At 41.6% G+C, this 20,007-nt stretch overlaps 1 protein-coding gene across 1 annotated transcript in view; it reads left to right on the top strand.

The window, feature by feature from the left end:
* The first annotated feature begins 1,059 nt into the window (after positions 1 to 1,059).
* The window catches only part of KERA (keratocan), a 46,108-nt gene continuing 27,160 nt past the window's right edge, over positions 1,060 to 20,007 (top strand). The window contains 2 exon segments of the mRNA XM_029597532.1: positions 1,060 to 1,178; positions 1,903 to 2,007. Coding sequence (XP_029453392.1) covers positions 1,060 to 1,178; positions 1,903 to 2,007 — 224 coding nt within the window.

Genomic DNA, 20,007 nt, shown 5'->3' on the forward strand with positions numbered 1-20,007 from the left:
ATAAAGGAGCGGACTGGGAGGAAACATCCCTAACCCCCTAGCTACCCCTCCTCCCTTTTCTCCTCTCCTCTCCACCCTAACCCCTAAAACCTTCCTACCTCCTCTAATTTGTTTTGTTTTTAAACTTACCTGCTCAATGGAGCAGCAGTAAGTTGTATGCACCGGCCGACTGCCGGCACACGCTTCATCGGAACAGCACCTAATGGCGCTGTCATGGCCGGCCCCCGCCCCGCTCCAGCCCACCCTTTTTTACATATCCGGCTCTTCTGCATGTACTGGTAGATACGTGCATGGCTGGGCTGCTTGGAAAATGCGTGTGGCCTGGCCATGCGCATATTTCCCGATATTGGCGCGGCCGGGTTTTAAAAATTTGGCCATTATTGTCTCTGCTATTGCTTTTTCATCCCCAGGTTCCCCTTTTATCCCTTGATCATCTAATGGCCAAACCAACTCCCTCACAGGCTTTGTACGTCAAAAGTACATGGAAAAGTTTTTATTATGAGTTTTTGCTTCCATGGCAAGATTCTTATCAACTTCTCTTTGTCTTCCTTTATCAATGCTCTGCATCTAACTTGCCATTGCTTATGCTGTTTCCTGTTTTCTTCATTTGGATCCATTTTCCATATTAAAGCCTCACTCACCTCACCTTTGAACCATGACGGTAGTCATTTAGCTTTCCTTCCACATTTTCTAATGCATGGAATATATCTGGTCTGGGTTTATATCAGTGTCCATGTCTGATGTAAACTCTCAATCTTTGTACCTGCTCCTTTCAGCTTTTTACTATTTTCCTCATTTTATCATAGTTACCTTTATGAAAGCTAAATGCTTTAGTGTATCACATCTGTTGTTGCAAATTTATAAGAGGTGATGTTGAGGCATATACCTGTTTGACGTGCATCTTCTGGTCCTCTGCTGTTGGAAAGTGTGGGAGCTGTGGAAGTTGAAGTATATAAGGTGAGTGGTGTCTTCTGAAGTCTTCTGCTGGGGTTGTTAGGAGAAGAAAGCAGATGAGCCTGCTGTTGAAAAGAGTGAGAGAGCTGTGGAAGCTAAGCCTAGATGGTGAGCAGTATCTTCTGGTATCCTCTTCTGGGACTGTTGGGGAGGTATGCAGATGAGCCTTCTGGTCCTCTGCTGTTGGAAAGAATGAGAGGGCTCTGGAAGATGAAGCCTAGATGGTGAGCAATGTCTTCTGGAGCCCTCTGCTGGGAGTTGTAGGCAGATGAGCCTTGCAGTTCTCTGCTGTTAGAAGGAGTGCAGGGGCTATGGAAGTTATAGCCTGGATGGTGAGCAGTCTCTTCTCAAGTCTTCTTCTATGGCTGATATGAAGTAGGCAGATGAGCCTTCTAGTCCTTTGCTGCTGGAAAGAGTGTGGGTGCTGTGGAAGCTGAAGCCTGGATGGCTCGCAACAAAATTGATAAAAGGGTGGAATGGCTCCTTTATGGAGAAAGGCTAAATAGGTTAGGGCTTTACAGCTTGGACAAGAGATCACTGAGAGGGGACATGATCGAGGTTTATAAAATCATGAGTAGTACAGAATGAGTTAACAGGGAATTATTATTTACCCTTTCAGATATTAGTAGAACTAGGGTATACTCAGTGAAACTAACAGGTAGAAGAGATTTTAAACAAATTTAAGAACCATTTTTTCAGTCAACACATAATTAAGCTGTGGAATATGTTGCAAGATGATGGGGTAATAGCACAGCTGAGTTTACAAAATGTTTGGACAAGAATCTGGAAGATATGTCCATTTAATACTTCTTAGCCAGGCAGGCATAGGGATCACCACTTCCTATATCTATGGAATGAACAACAGAGAAAGTATCTCACTGAAGTAACCTGAATTAGAATTGATCTGACCCATATAATACTTTTGTATGTTCTTATATTCTCAAAAAGGTATATTTTTAGAGGAGGGGACTTGAATCGAGCCGTTCTAGGTATTCAGTGCCGCAAGATGAAAAGCATGAAGCATGGAATTAACAATGCAGGAGAGGTGCACAGGTAAGAGCAGCTAGCCTAAGAAACATAGATCAAAAGGAGAGATGATGTAGGAGAAAATAAAAGAGGGAGTATGGAGCTGCAGAGTGAAGGCAGTTGTAGGAAAAAAAAGAAGCCTGAAATGATTTCAGATAGGTTAATGGGCATGCTATTAAATATTTAATAGTGAGCTGTGAAGGTATTCTACCCCTGTGTACTAAAGTGAAAAATTGGTTTGGGACTTAAGAAAAGAATTTTAAGTCAGAAAAAACTGCCACCTGAAGGGAGAAAAGCCCACAATAGACAGGATGATGTCTTTCAATACTATGGAATGTCTTATGAATAGCGCACCACATTTACTCTTCAGTACAGAGGGGCAGTACAAAGAAGGATGATATAAAAGACTGTCCAGGATAAGGAGAAACCTTGCAAGTGGTCACACTCTGTGGTTGGCAGATGGGATGATCATTAGCAATGAAGACAGGTTAATGGGGCAAACTTATTATTGCCAACCTGTAAATGCCATGGAGTCATCAAAACTGATTTGCAGTAGGGGGTGTGCATTCGTTTGCAACGTGTTGGCAATCCGCAACATATATGCCATATTCGTTGTATTCGTGGGGGTCACAAAACATATGGTAAACCCCCATGAATACAACGTATCACTAACGAATAATCCCCCACCCTCATGACCCCCCCAAGACTTGCCAAAAGTCCCTGGTGGTCCAGCGGGGTTCCTGGAGCGATCTCCTGCACTCGGGCAGTCGGCTGCCGGTATTCAAAATGGTGCCGATAGCCTTTGCCCTTACTATGTCACAGGGGCTACCGGTTCCATTACTTGGCCCTTGTCACATGATAGGAGCAATGGACGGCCGATGCCATCTTGTGCTACTACCATGTGACAGGGGCTGACCTATGGCACCGGTAGCCCCTGTGACATAGTAAGGGCAAAGGCTATCGGCGCCATTTTGAATACTGGCAGCTGAAGGTCCGAGTGCAGGATATCGCTCCAGGACCCACGCTGGACCACCAGGGACTTTTGGCAAGTCTTGGGGGGGGGAGGACTCCTGACCTCCCCAAGACTTGCCAAAGTCCCTGGTGGTCCAGTGGGGGTCCTGGAGCTATATCCTGCACTCAGGCCGTCGGCTGCCAGTATTCAAAATGGCGCCGATAGCCTTTGCCCTTACTATGTCACAGGGGCTACCGGTGCCATTGGTCGGCCCCTGTGACATAGCAAGGGCAAAGGCTATTGGCGCCATTTTGAATACTGGCAGCCGACGGCCTGAGTGCAGGATATGGCTTTAGGACCCCCACTGGACCAAGTCTTGGGGAGGTCAGGAGTTCCTGCCCCCCCCCCCCCCAAGACTTGCCAAAAGTCCCTGGTGGTCCAACGTGGGTCCTGGAGCGATATCCTGCACTCGGGCCTTCAGCTGCCAGTATTCAAAATGGTGCCGATAGCTTTTGCCCTTGCTATGTCACAGGGGCCGACCAATGGCACCGGTTACTACCCCAAACCAAAAAATACCTGATACTTCACTTTCAATGCAAATCCAGCATAACTCTCTGCTTCAACGGCAGGGGAGGAAGTTTAACACTTCACACATATCCAGCAAAACTCTCTGCTTCAACGGCAGGGGAGGAAATTTGACAATTCACGCATATCCAGCATAGCCCTCTGCTTCAATGGCAGGGGAGCAAGTCTGATATTTCACTTCAATGCAAAGCCAGCATAGCTCTCTGCTTCAACGGCAGGGAGGAAGTTTGACACTTCATGCATATCCAGCATAGCTCTCTGCTTCAACGGCAGGGGAGCAAGACTGATACTTCACTTTCAATACATAGCCAGCATGGCTCTCTGCTTCAACGACAGGGGAGAATGAAGAAAGGTTGATCTATATTCAGGCAACAATCAACAAGGACTGAATTACACAGTCTGAATAAACAGATAAGCATGGGTGTAGCTTGCTTATTGCCGTGGTTAATACCCCTAACTAAATTAAGCTATTTCACTTAGGTGCAGTTCCAACACTGCTCTCTACATTAATGGTGGGGGTGGAAGGGAAATAGAATAAAAAAAGGTTACTAAGAGCCAAGAGAAACAGATAAGTATGTGAGAGAAAAAAAAAAAGTGCGAAAGCTTGCTGGGCAGACTGGATGGGCCATTTGGTCTTCTTCTGCCGTCATTTCTATGTTTCTATGTTTCTATGTAAGTGCAGGAGATCGCTCCAGGACCCTCGCTGGACCACCAGGGACTTTTGGCAAGTCTTGGGGGGGGTCAAGAGGGTGGGGGGTTGTAGTTAATTCAATTTAAAGGGTTGGGATGGGGTTTTCTTTGGGAAACAAATACATATGTAACTAATGAACAGATCGGGGTCCCCCGAGAACGGATGCAATGGATTGGGGTCCCAACAAATACGAATACCGAATGGGACAAATCCGTCCCTGCTGCACATCCCTAATTTGCAGCATGTCTCAATTTAACTCTGGATATCTGATGTACCCAATTTGGACAGGTTAAAGATGTAAGCTAAAATAGTTCAGCCGTCCTTTGTGCATCCAGTATGCCCTAAGCCCTCAGCAGAGCGATAGTATATGGCATTCCACCGCACTGAGGTCCGTTTTCCTGCTACATGAGGAGCTGGAGTGAAATAAAAGACGTTCTCAGTAAACAGGAGAGTGAATGATTAAATCAACTGATTTTTAAACATGAATAGACATTTAGATAGCTTGGTTGCCAAATACTATTTTGATAAGTTTCAAGATTTTATGCAGTTTTCCATACGATTTTTTTCCCAGACTGTTCTTTTTTCTTCTTAAATTTACTATAATTCCATAACAGATTTTGACACAAGAGAAGACAATTGATTTTAGAGCTCTACAACTATTAAGACTTTGCTAGTCTCATAATTTGAAAAATAAAAATATCTGGCATTCAAATACTGCTGTATTAAATGGCTGCTAAGGCATATTTTGTCCTTTTTGCGCCAAAAACAAGTCTGAGAATGTGTTACTGATGTGGCTGCCTGCTTAGCAAGCAGCATTACAGATTTTGCGGAGCCATTGTTAACAGCAGATGTTTTCTTCTTTTTAAAGCACTGAATATCTTTCTTCCCATGGGCACAACTTATTCTTGTATTTTTCTTCAATTCTGTTACTTTGCAATGGCACGAAGATCCCACCTCCAGGACATCTGTTTCCAATACCAGTTCTGGCCAAAATAAAGATCTGTAAGGTGGGGTGAGAGGGGGAAGGGAGCACATTTGCTTCATTTCTTTGAGGTTAGGTCATTCTGCTTTATTAATTTAGAAAAACTATATTTTAAATCAACAAGATAATTGCTACAGCTATCCAGTGGTAAATTAAAGCAGCTTGTCAATATACTGAGCCTCAGTCTTGCAAAATTCGGAATTGTGGAGAAAATTTGGCCACCAGAGTAAATCTCTCTGAGACAGAGTCGACCATCTCCCAAGTTGGCCAATATCTTTTGTGCAGCATGAGAAAAAAAAGCAGCAACAGAGGAATGTTTCAGAATCATACAGGTTTACAATTTACTTTGACATGATGAAGAGATTGAAATTCCCAAAAGCTTGTCAAGAAATGTTCCAAAATAGTACTGTCTGCCTACCATCTCTTGCCTGGATTGTGCCTGCTGCTGCTCCTGCAAGCTGTCTCAGCCCTCGTTACAGCTTCATTCCATGTAAGGAACCTGCCGCTTTGGCGGTGATAGTCCCATCCCCCTGACATTATTGGGGCAACGGCCCAAATTATTTGGGCCCAGGTTGCCAGAGGCACCCACATAAAGGAGTGCAAGCAAAGGAGCATGCTCCTTTGTGAGCGCCAAAGTGAGGAAAATAGGAAAAAACTGAAAGGTGCAGCTGCAAAGGTTAAAAGTGTTCAACAGGCTTGGACATTGTTTAAAAATACAATCCTAGAGGCGCAGTCCATATGTATTCTACACATTAAGAAAGGTGGAAGGAAGGCAAAATGATTACCGTCATGGTTAAAAGGTGAGGTGAAAGAGGCTATTTTAGCCAAAAAAAATCCTTCAAAAATTGGAAGAAGGATCCATCTGAAGAAAATAGGATAAAACATAAGCATTGTCAAGTTAAGTGTAAAGCATTGATAAGACAGGCGAAGAGAGAATTTGAAATGAAGCTGGCCATATAGGCAAAAACTCATAATAAAAACTTTTTAAAATATATTCAAAGCAAGAAACCTGTGAGGGGGTCCGTTGGACCATTAGATGACCGAGGGGTTAAAGGGGCTCTTAGGGAAGATAAGGCCATTGTAGAAAAACTAAATGAATTCCTTGCTTCCGTGTTTACTAATGAGGATGAGGATGAGGATGTTGGGGAGATACCAGTTCCGGAGATGGTTTTCAGGGGTGATGAGTCAGATGAACTGAATGAAATCACTGTGAACCTGGAAGATGTAGTAGGCCAGATTGACAAATTAAAGAGTAGCAAACCACCTGGACCGGATGGTATGCATCCTAGGGTACTGAAGGAACTAAAAAATGAAATTTCTGACCTATTAGTTAAAATGTGTAACCTATCATTAAAATCATCCATTGTACCTGAAGACTGGAGGGTGGCCAATGTAACCCCAATATTTAAAAAAGGCTCCGGAGTGATCCGGGTAACTATAGACCAGTGAGCCTAACTTCAGTGCCGGGAAAAATAGTGGAAACTATTTTCAAGATCAAAATCATAGAGCATATAGAAAGACATGATTTAATGGAACACAGTCAACATGGATTTACCCAAGGGAAGTCTTGCCTAACAAATCTGCTTTATTTTTTTGAAGGGGTTAATAAACATGTGGATAAAGGTGAACCGGTAGATATAGTGTATTTGGATTTTCAGAAGGCGTTTGACAAAGTCCCTTATGAGAGGCTTCTACGACGTCACAAGTGCAGGAGATCGCTCCCGGACCCATATCACATAGTGAGGGCAAAAGTAGCGCCGGCGCCATTTTGAATATTGGCAATACGGCGCGAGTGCAGGAGGTCGCTCCCGGACCCCTGCTGGACTTTTGGCAAGTCTTGTGGGGGTCAGGAGGCCCCCCAAGCTGGCCAAAAGTCCCTGGGGGTCCAGCGGGGGTCCGGGAGCGATCTCCTGCACTCGTGATGTCGGGTGACAGGAACCAAAATGGTGCCGGTGCTACCTTTGCCCTGTCATATGGTAAGGGCAAAGGGCCACCGATGCCATTTCTATTAAAGCAGCCGTGGCCCGAGAGCGGGAGATTGTGGGAGATCACGCCGGGACCCCCCCCCCCCCCCCACTGGACCCCAGGTAATTTAAAACATTTTGGGGGGTTCGGGAGGGTGGGGGATTTGTTTTAAAGGGTCGGGGTGGGTTTTAGGGTTGTTTTGGTGTGCCGGTTTTCCCGCCCTCCCCCAATTTACGATTTTTTACGATTTAAAAAAAAAACAAACCATGACGATCAGATTTCCCTCCCCCCCAGCAAAATCGATTGTTAAGACGATCGATCACACGATTCACATCCCTAGACAATACCACTAAAAATGCTTATTTCTCAAAATGTATTCAACAATCCAATAACAATCCTAAAGTCTTATTTAATACCGTCAAATCAATTACAATGCATCATAGCCACAACCATAAATATCCTGATCCTAGCTCCCCACAAGAATTATGCAATTCATTTGGGAAATGGTTTCAATCAAAAATTCAAAATTTAGTTCAAACATTTCCAGCTTTACTTCCAACTATCTCAACTACTTCCTCCATCTGTACTTGGGACACCTTTCATACCGTCACCAGTACAGAAATGTTACAAATAATCTAAAATATGAAACCTTCCTCTCATCCTTTGTCACCTGCTCCTTTGTTCTTCTTAAAGCCATTAAAAAGGATATAGCCCTGCCAATTGTCAATTCTTCTCTGTCTACTGTACTCTTCCATACTTTCTAAAAATTGCTGATGTCACTCCAATTCTAAAGAAACCCATTAAGAATCCAGATTTCTGTGACTTTTGCCTTAACTCCTCTCTTCCTTTTCAATACAAAATCATTGAATCAGTTGTGTTAAAGTAACTTACAACCTTCCTCGATGAACACTCCGTGTTAGACCAATTTTCTCAGTGGAAGGGAGTGGGCAGTGGAGTGCCTCAGGGATCTATATTGGGACCCTTACTTTTCAATATATTTATAAATGATCTGGAAAGAAATACGACGAGTGAAATAATCAAATTTGCAGATGATACAAAATTGTTCAGAGTAGCTAAATCACAAGCAGATTGTGATAAATTTCAGGAAGACCTTGTAAGACTAGAAAATTGGGCATCAAAATGGCAGATGAAATTTAATGTGGATAAGTGCAAGGTGAAGCATATAGGGAAAAATAACCCATGCTATAGTTACACAATGTTAGGTTCCATATTTGGTGCTACAACCCAAGAAAGAGATCTAGGTGTCATAGTGGATAACACATTGAAATCGTCAGTTCAGTGTGCTGCGGCAGTCAAAAAGGGAAACAGAATGTTGGGAATTATTAGAAAGGGAATGGTGAATAAAATGGAAAATGTCATAATGCCTCTGTATCGCTCCATGGTGAGACTGCACCTTGAATACTGTGTACAATTCTGGTCGCCGCATCTCAAAAAAGTTATAATTGCGATGGAGAAGGTACAGAGAAGGGCTACCAAAATGATAAGGGGAATGGAACAGCTCCCCTATGAGGAAAGACTAAAGAGGTTAGGACTTTTCAGCTTGGAGAAGAGACGGCTGAGGGGAGATATGATAGAGGTGTTTAAAATCACGATAGGTCTAGAACGGGTAGATGTGAATCGGTTATTTACTCTTTCGGATAATAGAAAGACTGGGGGGCACTCCATGAAGTTAGCATGTGGCATATTTAAAACTAATCGCACAATTAAACTCTGGAATTTGTTGCCAGAGGATGGGGTTAATGCAGTTAGTATAGCTGTGTTTAAAAAAGGATTGGATAAGTTCTTGGAGGAGAAGTCCATTACCTGTTATTAATTAAGTTGACTTATAAAATAGCCACTGCTATTACTAGCAACGGTAACATGGAATAGACTTAGTTTTTGGGTACTTGCCAGGTTCTTATGGCCTGGATTGGCCACTGTTGGAAACAGGATGCTGGGTTTGTGGACCCTTGGTCTTACCCAGTATGGCATGTTCTTATGTTCTTATGTTCTTAATATCAACTTTGCTTTATTTGTTTATTTATTTATTTATTTATTTATTCTCTTTTTATATACCGATATTCGTAAAAGCTTCATATCGGTTTATATCATAAGACATTAAAAACCAAAAGAAAAACTTAATACAGAGGTTAAACAGATCTAAAATAATATGTAATAAAATAATACAATCAATACAATTTTTAACAAAACTCTAACTGCCCATAGAAACTAATATTTAAAAGATAAGCAAATTCAGTGAGCTAAAATTATATAATTAGGAGACCAACTTCATAACCATAGCACAGAAATGCTATTATCATTTATTTATTTATTTATTTATTTATTTATAACTTTTATATACCGAGGTTCAATTAACAAGATTAATTATCACTTCGGTTTACATTACAACCAGCAAAATAACATAGACAAAGTCTTGTTTTACAATGAACAGGGAATAATAACCTGGATAAAACAAAGAACAGGGAAGAAATAACCTGTTTAAATAAATAAATAAATAAATAAATAAATCATCAAGCATCAACATAATTCATTGTGGATTCAATGCAGGTACATCTTATGTATCCATCTTTTTAGCTCTCTCTCTCACCTTTGATATGGTTAATCACGAAATACTGCTTTCTAGACTTACGTCACTGGTTTAACGTCTAAGGAAGTTTTCCTATTTATATGTCAATCATGCAATCCCCACTTCCGGTAAAATTGGCACCATTTCATGCTAACGCTGTCATTCAATGTATGAGTAGAGACATTTAGATTATCTTTGTGATTGGACTGTATTCTTTTATAAACATTTTTTCCTGTTTTTTTCAGAATTGAAAGGTGCAATGTATTGCAACGAGATTACCCCCTGATGCAGAAACACTTGTTTCGAAATGCGGACTGTGTCGGGATGGGACATGTATTCTTTAGGCAAAGATAATTTTTAAAATGCAATTATTAAAAAATACTTTTTGAGAAAATTATAAACTTTGCAGGATGATTATTTATAAGACAATGAAGGTCTCAGCACCGGTAGAGTCTATAATGATGGCATATTTGAGTATATATTGGCATATGGGAAAGTGTTTCCTTATAGTATACTTTGAAGTTTAACTTGGGTCTCACGCTGTCTTCTAGTGATTGATACTTTAATACCAGACATATGAATCTAGAACCAGTGGGTTATGCACCTCTACCAGCAGATGGAGACTGAGCAAAGCTGACATCACTGTATATATACCACTGTAGTGACATCAGCCTTCCAGTATTCTCTGCAAAAGCCAACTGTGGACAGACTAACAAAACTTGATTAATAACAGATAACCATTTCAGCACTCAGCCAACACTGAGCTCAGACAAAAAATGTATAAATACTAGTTTTGGGACTGGAGTAACACTTACCAGTAATCCCTGAAAACACATAGCCACACAGGAAGCCACAGCACAATCATTCAGCAGCCAAGAGCGGGAAGCTGGATTCATCTGTTTGTCCTAAAGAAAATAAAATTATCAGGTAAGTAGTAGTTTATCATTTCTTATCATTTATATACCCCTTGACCTCCGGATCCCTTTACAACTATATTCATCTTCCCGTCCATTGAGAGCTGCTCAACAAGGCTCTCTAAAACACCTCCAATTAAATCATTTTCAAATAAAAGAGCCTTTTCCACAGTTGGCCCGAATCATTGGAACTCTCTTCCTTCAGACCTTAGACTTGAACAATGCCCAATTACTTTCAAAAAAAGGCTCAAGACTTGGCTCTTCACCCTTGCCTACGATTAATTGGACTTAATCCTTCCTATCCTCCCTGTCTCAGTTTATTATGTTTTTCACGACTAAACAACCTCAGATTTAATCACATATTACTCTAATCATTTTATTCAACTGTTACATGTTTGACTACCATTCTTTTATTGATGATTCTGTTATTTAAGGTTTCTATACCATAATGAGTTTTTAAATTGAGTAACATCCCAGTTATTCATTTCCTTGTTCTCTGTAAGACTCACTTTCAGTCATTTCAATTGTTCTCTGTAAACCGAAGTGCTTAGTGATTCTGTCTCTAGAACCTCGGTATATAAAAATGTTAAATAAATAAATAAATAAATTTAGACAAATGAATGCAGAATCAGTGGGATGTACCCAAGCTACTCCCAAATAGGGTGGGAGGCTGCCTGTAGTCCAGTCAAAACTGCATGTATAAAGGCTGCATCCTCCCAGGCCTGCACATCCAGAAGATAATGTGTATGAAGGACATGTTGCAGCTCGGCAAATGTCGATGGGAGTCAACGATCTAACTTCTGCACCTGACACTGCCTGAGCCCTAGTGGAATGAGCATCCACATACACAGCAGTGACTACTTCCTTAATCCAGCGAACTATTGTAGCCCACAAAGCCGGTTCGCCTTGTTTGCTTCCACTGTGGAGGGCAAACAGATGACCCATCCTCCTGAGAGGCTTAGAAACCTCCAGATACCCCATGATATGTCTCTTGACATCCAAGGACCACAACAAACAACATTCCTCCGCATTTGTTTCCCTATCCAGGGACAGCAGGGAAATGGATTGTTCAAGTGAAATCTGAGACCACTTTTGGCAAAAAGGAAGGAACAGTACACAGCTGTATTGCCCCTGGAGTCACTTGAAGGAACTGCTCCCAGCAAGATAAGGCCTGCAGCTTGGATACTGTATGCAATGAACAAATTGTCATCAGAAACACTGTTTTCAAGGTCAATAAACACAAGGAAATTTTTTGCATTGATGAAAAATCCAAAATGAGATTACACCTCCATGAGGGCACCGGTAACCATGAGGGAGGATGAAATCTTTTAACTCCTTTCAAGAAATGGGCCACTTCTAGATGAGACGACAAGGGTCCAGTTGACCCCTGAAACAGGCAAGAGCCGCTACCTGTACCTTCAAAGAATTAAGGACCAATCCTTTATTCAAGCCATCCTGCAAAAATTCCAAAATGAGCGGGACCTTAACCAAACAAGGAACAACCCCTCAATGTTCACACCAACCCTTAAACACTCGCCAAACCCGCACATAGACCAAGGAAGTGGAGAACTTTCTTGCTCGCAGCAAAGTGACAATCACCTCACGGAGACTAGAGGATGAAGGAATTCCAACAGCAAACCCTCCTTTTTTTTAGCTTTACCCGAGTTTAGCCCATCCCGACTCACAGAATCGATCTCCGGCTACAGGTGGAGAGGGCATATACCATCATCACTGCACTTGGCTTCCTGCACCTGCTTGCCTTTCAGCTGTCTTTAACAGCTAAGTCCACACTGGATGAAAACCAGCTAATGGACCAAGGCACTCATCTGAGGGAAAATCCAATATATATCACCTCAGGGATTCTCAACTGAGGGAGGGACCATATGGTATCACCACAGGAGAGCGGGGCAAATTAATATTCTTTTGTTCTCTTCTCCTTCTGAAAACCTTAAGCATTCCCCAGTAGGGAGATGCATGTCCATCATCTGCTGGAGTTGAAGAATCCTGGAAGGCTGATGTCACTGAAGGGGTGTATATACTGTAATGTCAGCTTTGCTACTTCTCTATCTGGTAGAGGAGCATAACCCATTGGTTCTGGATTCATCTGTCTGAATGCTCAGAAACTGTATATTATTTACTATTTATTTTGATTAGCATTTTCAGCAGGGGGAAGTTTCAAATTCTACGCCTTAAAATTTTAAGTTAAGTGAAGTTTTAAATATTCTCTGCAGCTACAGGTATGTTTTTTAACTCAAGATGGGAAGAAATGAGTCAAACCCATGCAAATCATTTGGCTATGTATGTCACAACTCACATGGAACATACTGAAATGTTCCATGTGAGTAGGATAGAACTGAAATTAGTTTAACTAAATAAAAATGTAAAAAAAATAATAAATACCAATGCAGACATATATTTCATTCATGATTTTTCCAGATTATCAGATCACAGACTGTGAGCCAATGAACATCACTTAAGGATAAATACCCGTATGGTGGGCAAAATTTAAGATTAGAATGCAACTTTTAAGCTTCGCCTGTTTTGGACACCATCAGCCCAAATCTTACACCCATTTGCATACTGTGGGGTAGATTTTTTTAAAAAGTGCGATCGCGTACTTTTGTTTGCGCAGCAGGCACAAACAAAAGTACGCTGGATTTTATAAGATACGCGCATAGCTGCGCGTATCCTCTAAAATCCTGGATCGGCACACGCAAGGCTGCCGATTTTGGGCAGCCTGCACGCGCCGAGCCGCGCAGCCTGCCTCCATTCCCTCCGAGGCCGCTCCGAAATCGGAGCGGCCTCGGAGGGAACTTCCTTTCACCCTCCCCTCACCTTCCCCTCCCTTCCCCTACGTAACCCACTCCCCCGGCCCTATGTAAACCCCCCCTTACCTTTGTCCCTAGATTTACGCCTGCAAGAAGCAGACGTAAATCTACGCGCGCCAGCGGACTGCTGGCGCGCCGTCTTCCAACCCGGGGGCTGGTCCAGAGGCCTGGACCACGTCCCCGGGCCGGTGCCACGTCCCCGGTCCCGCCCCCAAAACGCCGCGCCCCGCCCCGAAACGCCGCGTTATCCGGTCCCACCCCCAACACGCCCCCGACACGCCCCCTTCGAAAAACCCCGGGACCTACGCATGTCCCGGGGCTCTGCACGCGCCGGCGGCGTATGGAAAATAGGCGCGCCGGCACGCAAGGCCCAGCTCGCGTAAATCCGGGCGGATTTACGCGAGCAGGGCTTTTAAAATCCGCCCCTGTAAGAATACAGTATCTGTATCGCTCCATGGTGTGACCACACCTTAATGTGCAATTCTGATCAAAATATCTCAAAAATAGATAGCATAATTAGAAAAAAAATAAAGAATGGAGTCCAAAATGATAAATGGCTAAAGAGGTTATGGCTCTTCAGCTTGGAGAAGAGACAGCTGAGGAGAGTCAGAGGTCTAAAATATAATGAGTGGAGTGGAATGTGTAATGGGAATCTGTTGTTTACTCTTTCAGAAAGTACAAAGACTAGGGGATACACAATGAAGTTACTAGGTAGTACATTTAAAACAAATAGGAGAAAATATTTGTTTACTCAACACAAAATTAACCTCTAGCATTAATTGCAGGAGGATATGGTAAAAATTGTTAGTGTAACTAGATTTAATATAAGATTTGGGCAGGCTCCTGAAGGAAAAATCCATAAACCATTATTAAGGTGGATTTGAGGAAATCCCTGGGATAAGCAGCCTTGATTGACCATGGTTGGAAACAGGATACTGGGCTTGATGGATCTTTGTTCTGACCCAGTATGGAAATCTTATGTTCTAATGTAAATACTTGATCCTTTTTAGCCTTCTATCAGCTTGAAATGTGAAAAGCCTGGAAAAGGTCCATACATTGTTTATTCATTAGGTGTCAGCTAGAAAATTAATTTCCACGTTGGCAATCATAAATTCAGTTTGGATCTGGTTTTGAAACATTCGTGTCCATTTTTATTAGTATAGTCAAAAACAAACTAAAGTTACAACATGGAACTTTCAACTGTTATTCTGCAGCCACCTCAGGAATGGCAACAGGCAGAAAGAAAAAATAATTAAAAATAGCTCCTGAGCCGGCCAAGAAACCTAAGTGGAAGCAATACATGCTGCTATGGAGAAGAAACTGGGTTTGATTTCCAAACCAGAACTCCACCTCCTGCATTGTGGATGCTGCACAGGCAGCGCTCACAGCCGCCAGGGATAGTGGTGGGTGTGAAGGAAAGAAAGCCTTGTCCATTGCTCAACAGCAACACCATGTGAGAGTGTAATGCCCAGCCGAGGACTGCTGCTATGATGGCTGGATTAAAGGGAAGAAAATCGGGGGTCAAATACCTCAGAGAGTTGCGAAATAAGGCTAATGGTTCCATTTCTCAGCACCATTTAACTGAGGTAGAAGAATAAAGCAGGAAGGGGGAACCACCACTTCAATGAAAGATATAACTCTCTTTTTTTCATGTTTTCTAGGTATTTTCATTGTTTTTCAACTTTTTGGCAAATTAGAGAGCCTTCTGAAAGGTTGTACAAGTAGTCTGAATTAATACCTGTGTCAATGGAGAGGTCCACGATTCAGACACAGTCTGGCTAGCAAAGTTAACCAGATAAACTTTCAATAGTGCAACCACACTATTGAATATAGCTGGCTAACTATAGCTGCCTAACTTTAGGACAGCTCTTTGGTCCAGCTAGACTTAGCCGGCTAAGTCAACTCCTCCCAGTTACGCCCTTGGTGCGCCCCCAACCTAGGGGTCATTTATCAAAGTTATCCATCTAAATGGAACCTGGCTACATTGAGAGCCGTATGTGACTAAATTCTAGCCGCATAAGTTGGAGGTGTTTCAGGAGCAGGCAGGAGGCGTTTTGGGGCAGGCCAGAGTTAGCCACATATGTTATGCAGAATTATTTGGAGTTATCTGCTTAACCAATGTGACTAACTCTGGTTGGCCCATAGAGCTGTCCTAAAGTTAGCTGGTTTGACATAACTGGCTAAGATTAACATAGCTGGGGATATTTGGTGGCATGGCCACACCGCTGAATATCCCCATTAAGTTAGCCGATAGCTATATCTGGCTACCTTAAGTAGCCACTCCGTGGCTGAATATCGACCTCCCAATATCTACCTCATAATGCTTTTTTAGGGGATATTCATAATGGATACCCGTCTCTAAGCATTGTGGATCACTGTGGGTATAATCATTTTCAAATAATCAATGAAATACAGAACACTCAAGAGTTATGATTTCATTCCAGAAATAATAGCATGGTTTCATTGCTGCTCCTGGCATTAACAGAATCAGAAGTATAAAACCTTAAAGCGATAGGTCTCACAGTTTGTTCCAATGAAGGAACCAAATTATTATTAAAAAAAAAAAAAAAGTACAAGATAGCAATGTCGCAAATGATAACACTCACATTCTGCGAAACAGAACATTTATTAGGAGGCGAGAAGCTTGAACCTGTCAGGTTCAATGAGATTATGGAGGATCTTTATAGTTAAACTCAACGTAAGGCAATTTAACAACATCATAACTTTCAGAGGATTGTATGGATAAAATACAAAGAATAACTTTGCCACATGGAATCCAAAGGGGAAATTGACAGCAATCCTACGTTACACTGTAGAGGCTAACCCATAGTTTCATATCATTTCAGTACAATAATAATGTAAAACCTTGACAATTTTTAATGCCAAATCACACAATGCTGAGGCTGCACAGGCTAGTAATTAACAGTGAATTCCTGCCCTTGAGAACCCCGATCCAATCACTTACTCTAAAGAGAAATGACTAGTTCTCTCTGTTCCCACCAGCAATGAGTGTTATTATATTGTATATTAAAGAAAAAAACTATAATCACTATACTGCCAAACAGAGTTTACATAAACCACAACAAACATATGAATACTCTATGCAATTTCACGTTCCTGGAGATCATCATTTTCATGGGCTTTTTTGCTCTTAGCTTTATCCTTTCCATTTGAAAATTGGTATCTATCTCGCTCTGCCTATAAGGTAAGCTTAAGGGTTCCAAGATCTATTCTAAATTGGTGGTATACAGCATGACCTATTTTAATTACTTATAGCAATCCTAGCACACAGACAGCATAAGAGCTGTAGTGTGCTAGAGGAATAGCTGTATGCCCAAAAGAAGGGGGCTTGTAGGCTCTCTCGTTCTTTTGAAGAGCAATGGAGGGAAAAGCAAGCATGAAACTTTCTCTGACTGTATTTTTAAGAAAGGAGCTATGCAATTTGAAGAAAAAGAGACAAGCTTGTTCCCAACATGGTGGTCAACTAAAGGAGAAAAGAGAAAAGGAGGCTGTTCTGCTATTGAGTAGCCAATCAAAAATGAAAAAGAGTAACAAACTATCTCAATCAGAAATATTAGAGATAATATACTACTTTAAAAGAAGCATGCCATAATGTAATACATTTGTAAGGAAGAGGGATGTCAGCAAGCCAGGAATATTTAAGTTCTACCCATTATGGCCATTGTATTTGGCCCAAAGGTGGACAACCCTGGCTACTCAGCCATTTATTCTAATATGAATAATCTATCCCTCATTTTCTAATGACCAAGTTATTCATTCCCTGTTTATTGTAACTTTTTTCTACGCCTGCTCTGTTAATTGGTTCTCCCCTTGTTCATTGTAAACCGGTTCGATAAGACTTGTCTTGAACATCGGTATATTAAAAGAACTTAAATAAATAAATAAACAAATAAATAATCTATTGCTGAAATTGTAAAACTTTTTGGAGATTTTCTTAAAAGCAACCACAAAAGGTAATACTTTTCACATATTGGTCATAGAGAGGCTAAAGATTCAACACGATTAGAAGTAGAAACTTCACAAAAATAAATTGCCAAGTTTATATCTCACAAAACATCTCATGCATGGGAACTCGAACACAGCTTAGAAAAAAAAAGCCATAACCCAAAATGATCGCCAGTTTGAAAACTTCACAACTGCCCCAATATCAGCTGATATTTTGGCAATGGCCTGCATCAGTGGGAGAAAGACTTTTAAATGATTTATCTAGCAAGCATGCTTGAAATCGAACATGGATATCTCATGGATTCAAATTGGGAGTCCAACTCTTAACGGCTTCAAAGTTCCCAGCTTGCTGGCATCCCTCTGCCTTACATTTTGGCATGCTTCTATCTCTAGTATTTGTTTGACTGCTATCGAGTGGTACAATCATTGGAATCCGAGCACTCAGGATGTCCTAGAAGAGTAAGAGATCCTATCATGTGTTCATTGGGATATCCTGCCATAGAAAAGCTTGAGGATCCTGAGAATGCAGGATTAGAGAGAATGTGAGCCCTTCGGGGACAGAGAAATATCTACAACTCCTGAATGTAATCCGCTTTGATTTGAAGTGGCTGAAAGGTGGAGTATACATCAATTAAATAAGAAACAGATTAATCACCATTGAAATGCACTTGGTATCTGGATATCACCATTGAAAAACTGTTGTTTTAAGCAAAGCTTTGCTGGCACACCTTTCCTGAGTGAAAACTGATTTGTCAGAGTCCAGCTGTCTAATTCCAAGAGTCTCAAAGGGTGTCTTCCCCTCTGCTCAGGAATGGACCTGCACCTCTGCAGTCCTTCATTTTACAGTGAAGACTCAGGAGGTGGCTACATTTATGCTTCCTAAACTTACTCTCATCCTTGTTTTTGGTATCACAAAAAGTTTTAATTTGAGAACATTTACACGCTAAAGATTAATTTTAAAAGGCGTTTATGTGGGTAAAACATAGTAATTCCATATAGCTATTGGTCTGTAACTGTTTCATACATTAAGAATTGGGAAGTGCAATGAAACAGATTCTTCTACTTTATACATTTTTGTTTTATGTCTTTTGTCTTCAGTAAAAAGATTTTAAGGTAACTTTCAAACAACTCTGCAAAGCCCATATATACATATATGGCTGTGTGGAGATCTGAGATAGTATTTTATAACCCGTGTGTGTCAGATAACATGCATATTATAAAATCCATGTATCTCTATCCTGCAGCACACACACAAATATATGCTTATGCGCAAATACATACAAGGCACTGAAAGCAAGTATTTCAGCACACTGAGCTCATGCACTTTTCCTGCCAGTTTTTAAAATATATGTGTGTATGTCTCACATACAAAAATAAATTAGGGCTTGCTCGTGTAAAACCCGATTTAAGTGTGGAAGTTGGTGTATTTTAAAGCATGCACACACAATTGAAATTCCAGTTTTCTTATTCCTCCACCAATTCTCCCACTCCTTCTCCAGGTCATTAAAACCCTCCTGATTCTTCAGCCTAAATTCCCCTGTTCACCCAGACAGCCTACCCAGTTAATAATACACAATAAACAAGTCATAAAACAATTACGCAAGATAATTAGCAGGCTTCAAATTACACAAGTAAATTTGCAAATGTGCGTGTGTTTTATAAAATAGCAACTTATGCACATAACTATTGGCCCCACTCTGGAATGCCAGTTTTTAATCACAATATACTGACTAAGGTAGATTTTAAAACGAGCGTTCACACGTCTATCTGTGCACAGTTCCCGGCGCTCGCACATGGACATGATCATTTTATAACAGGCGCGTGTCAGTGCGCGCATGTTATAAAATATGATATCCTCATGCACATGTGCAGAAGATTTTAACATCTGCGCACCCATGTGTGGGCAGCCCACGACTTGCACACGCGGAGAGGGGGAATTTTCAAAAGTTCACAAGGTGGCGTGATCGGGGCTTTGCCCAGTTCCCTTCTGGTCTGCTCCAGGCACGGACTGGGAGGCAACTTTCCTTTAGTCCTACTCTCTACCTTCCCTTCCTCCCTTTTCCCTGACCTGTAAACTAAACCTACCTATCCTCTTTTTAAAACATTTTTATACTTACTGCTCCTTGGGAGCAAAAGCACTTCCCCGGGACAGTGGCTAATGGCACTGTCCCGGCCTGCCCCCCCCCCCCCCCCCCTGCCGCTCTCTGCCCAGACCATGGCCCCGGGGCAGCCCTTTTTGCAGTGTCCTGCACTTCTGTGCGTAACATGCACAAGGCCCATCCAGGACGAACAAGTTAATGTAAATTGGTTATTTACTCTCTCAGATAATAGAAGGACTAGAGGGCACTCCATGAAGTTAGCAAGTAGCTCATTTAAAACAAATCGAAGGAAATTATTTTTCACTCAGCGCATAGTTAAGCTCTGGAATTCATTACCAGAGGATGTGGTTACAGCAGTTAGTGTAACTGGGTTTAAAAAAGGTTTGGAAAAGTTCCAAGAGGAAAAATCCATAAACTGTGATTAATTAATAAGCAATAGTAGCTTGAGATTTATTTAA

Source organism: Rhinatrema bivittatum, chromosome 4 (assembly GCF_901001135.1).
Source record: "Rhinatrema bivittatum chromosome 4, aRhiBiv1.1, whole genome shotgun sequence".
Lineage (NCBI taxonomy): Eukaryota > Metazoa > Chordata > Amphibia > Gymnophiona > Rhinatrematidae > Rhinatrema > Rhinatrema bivittatum.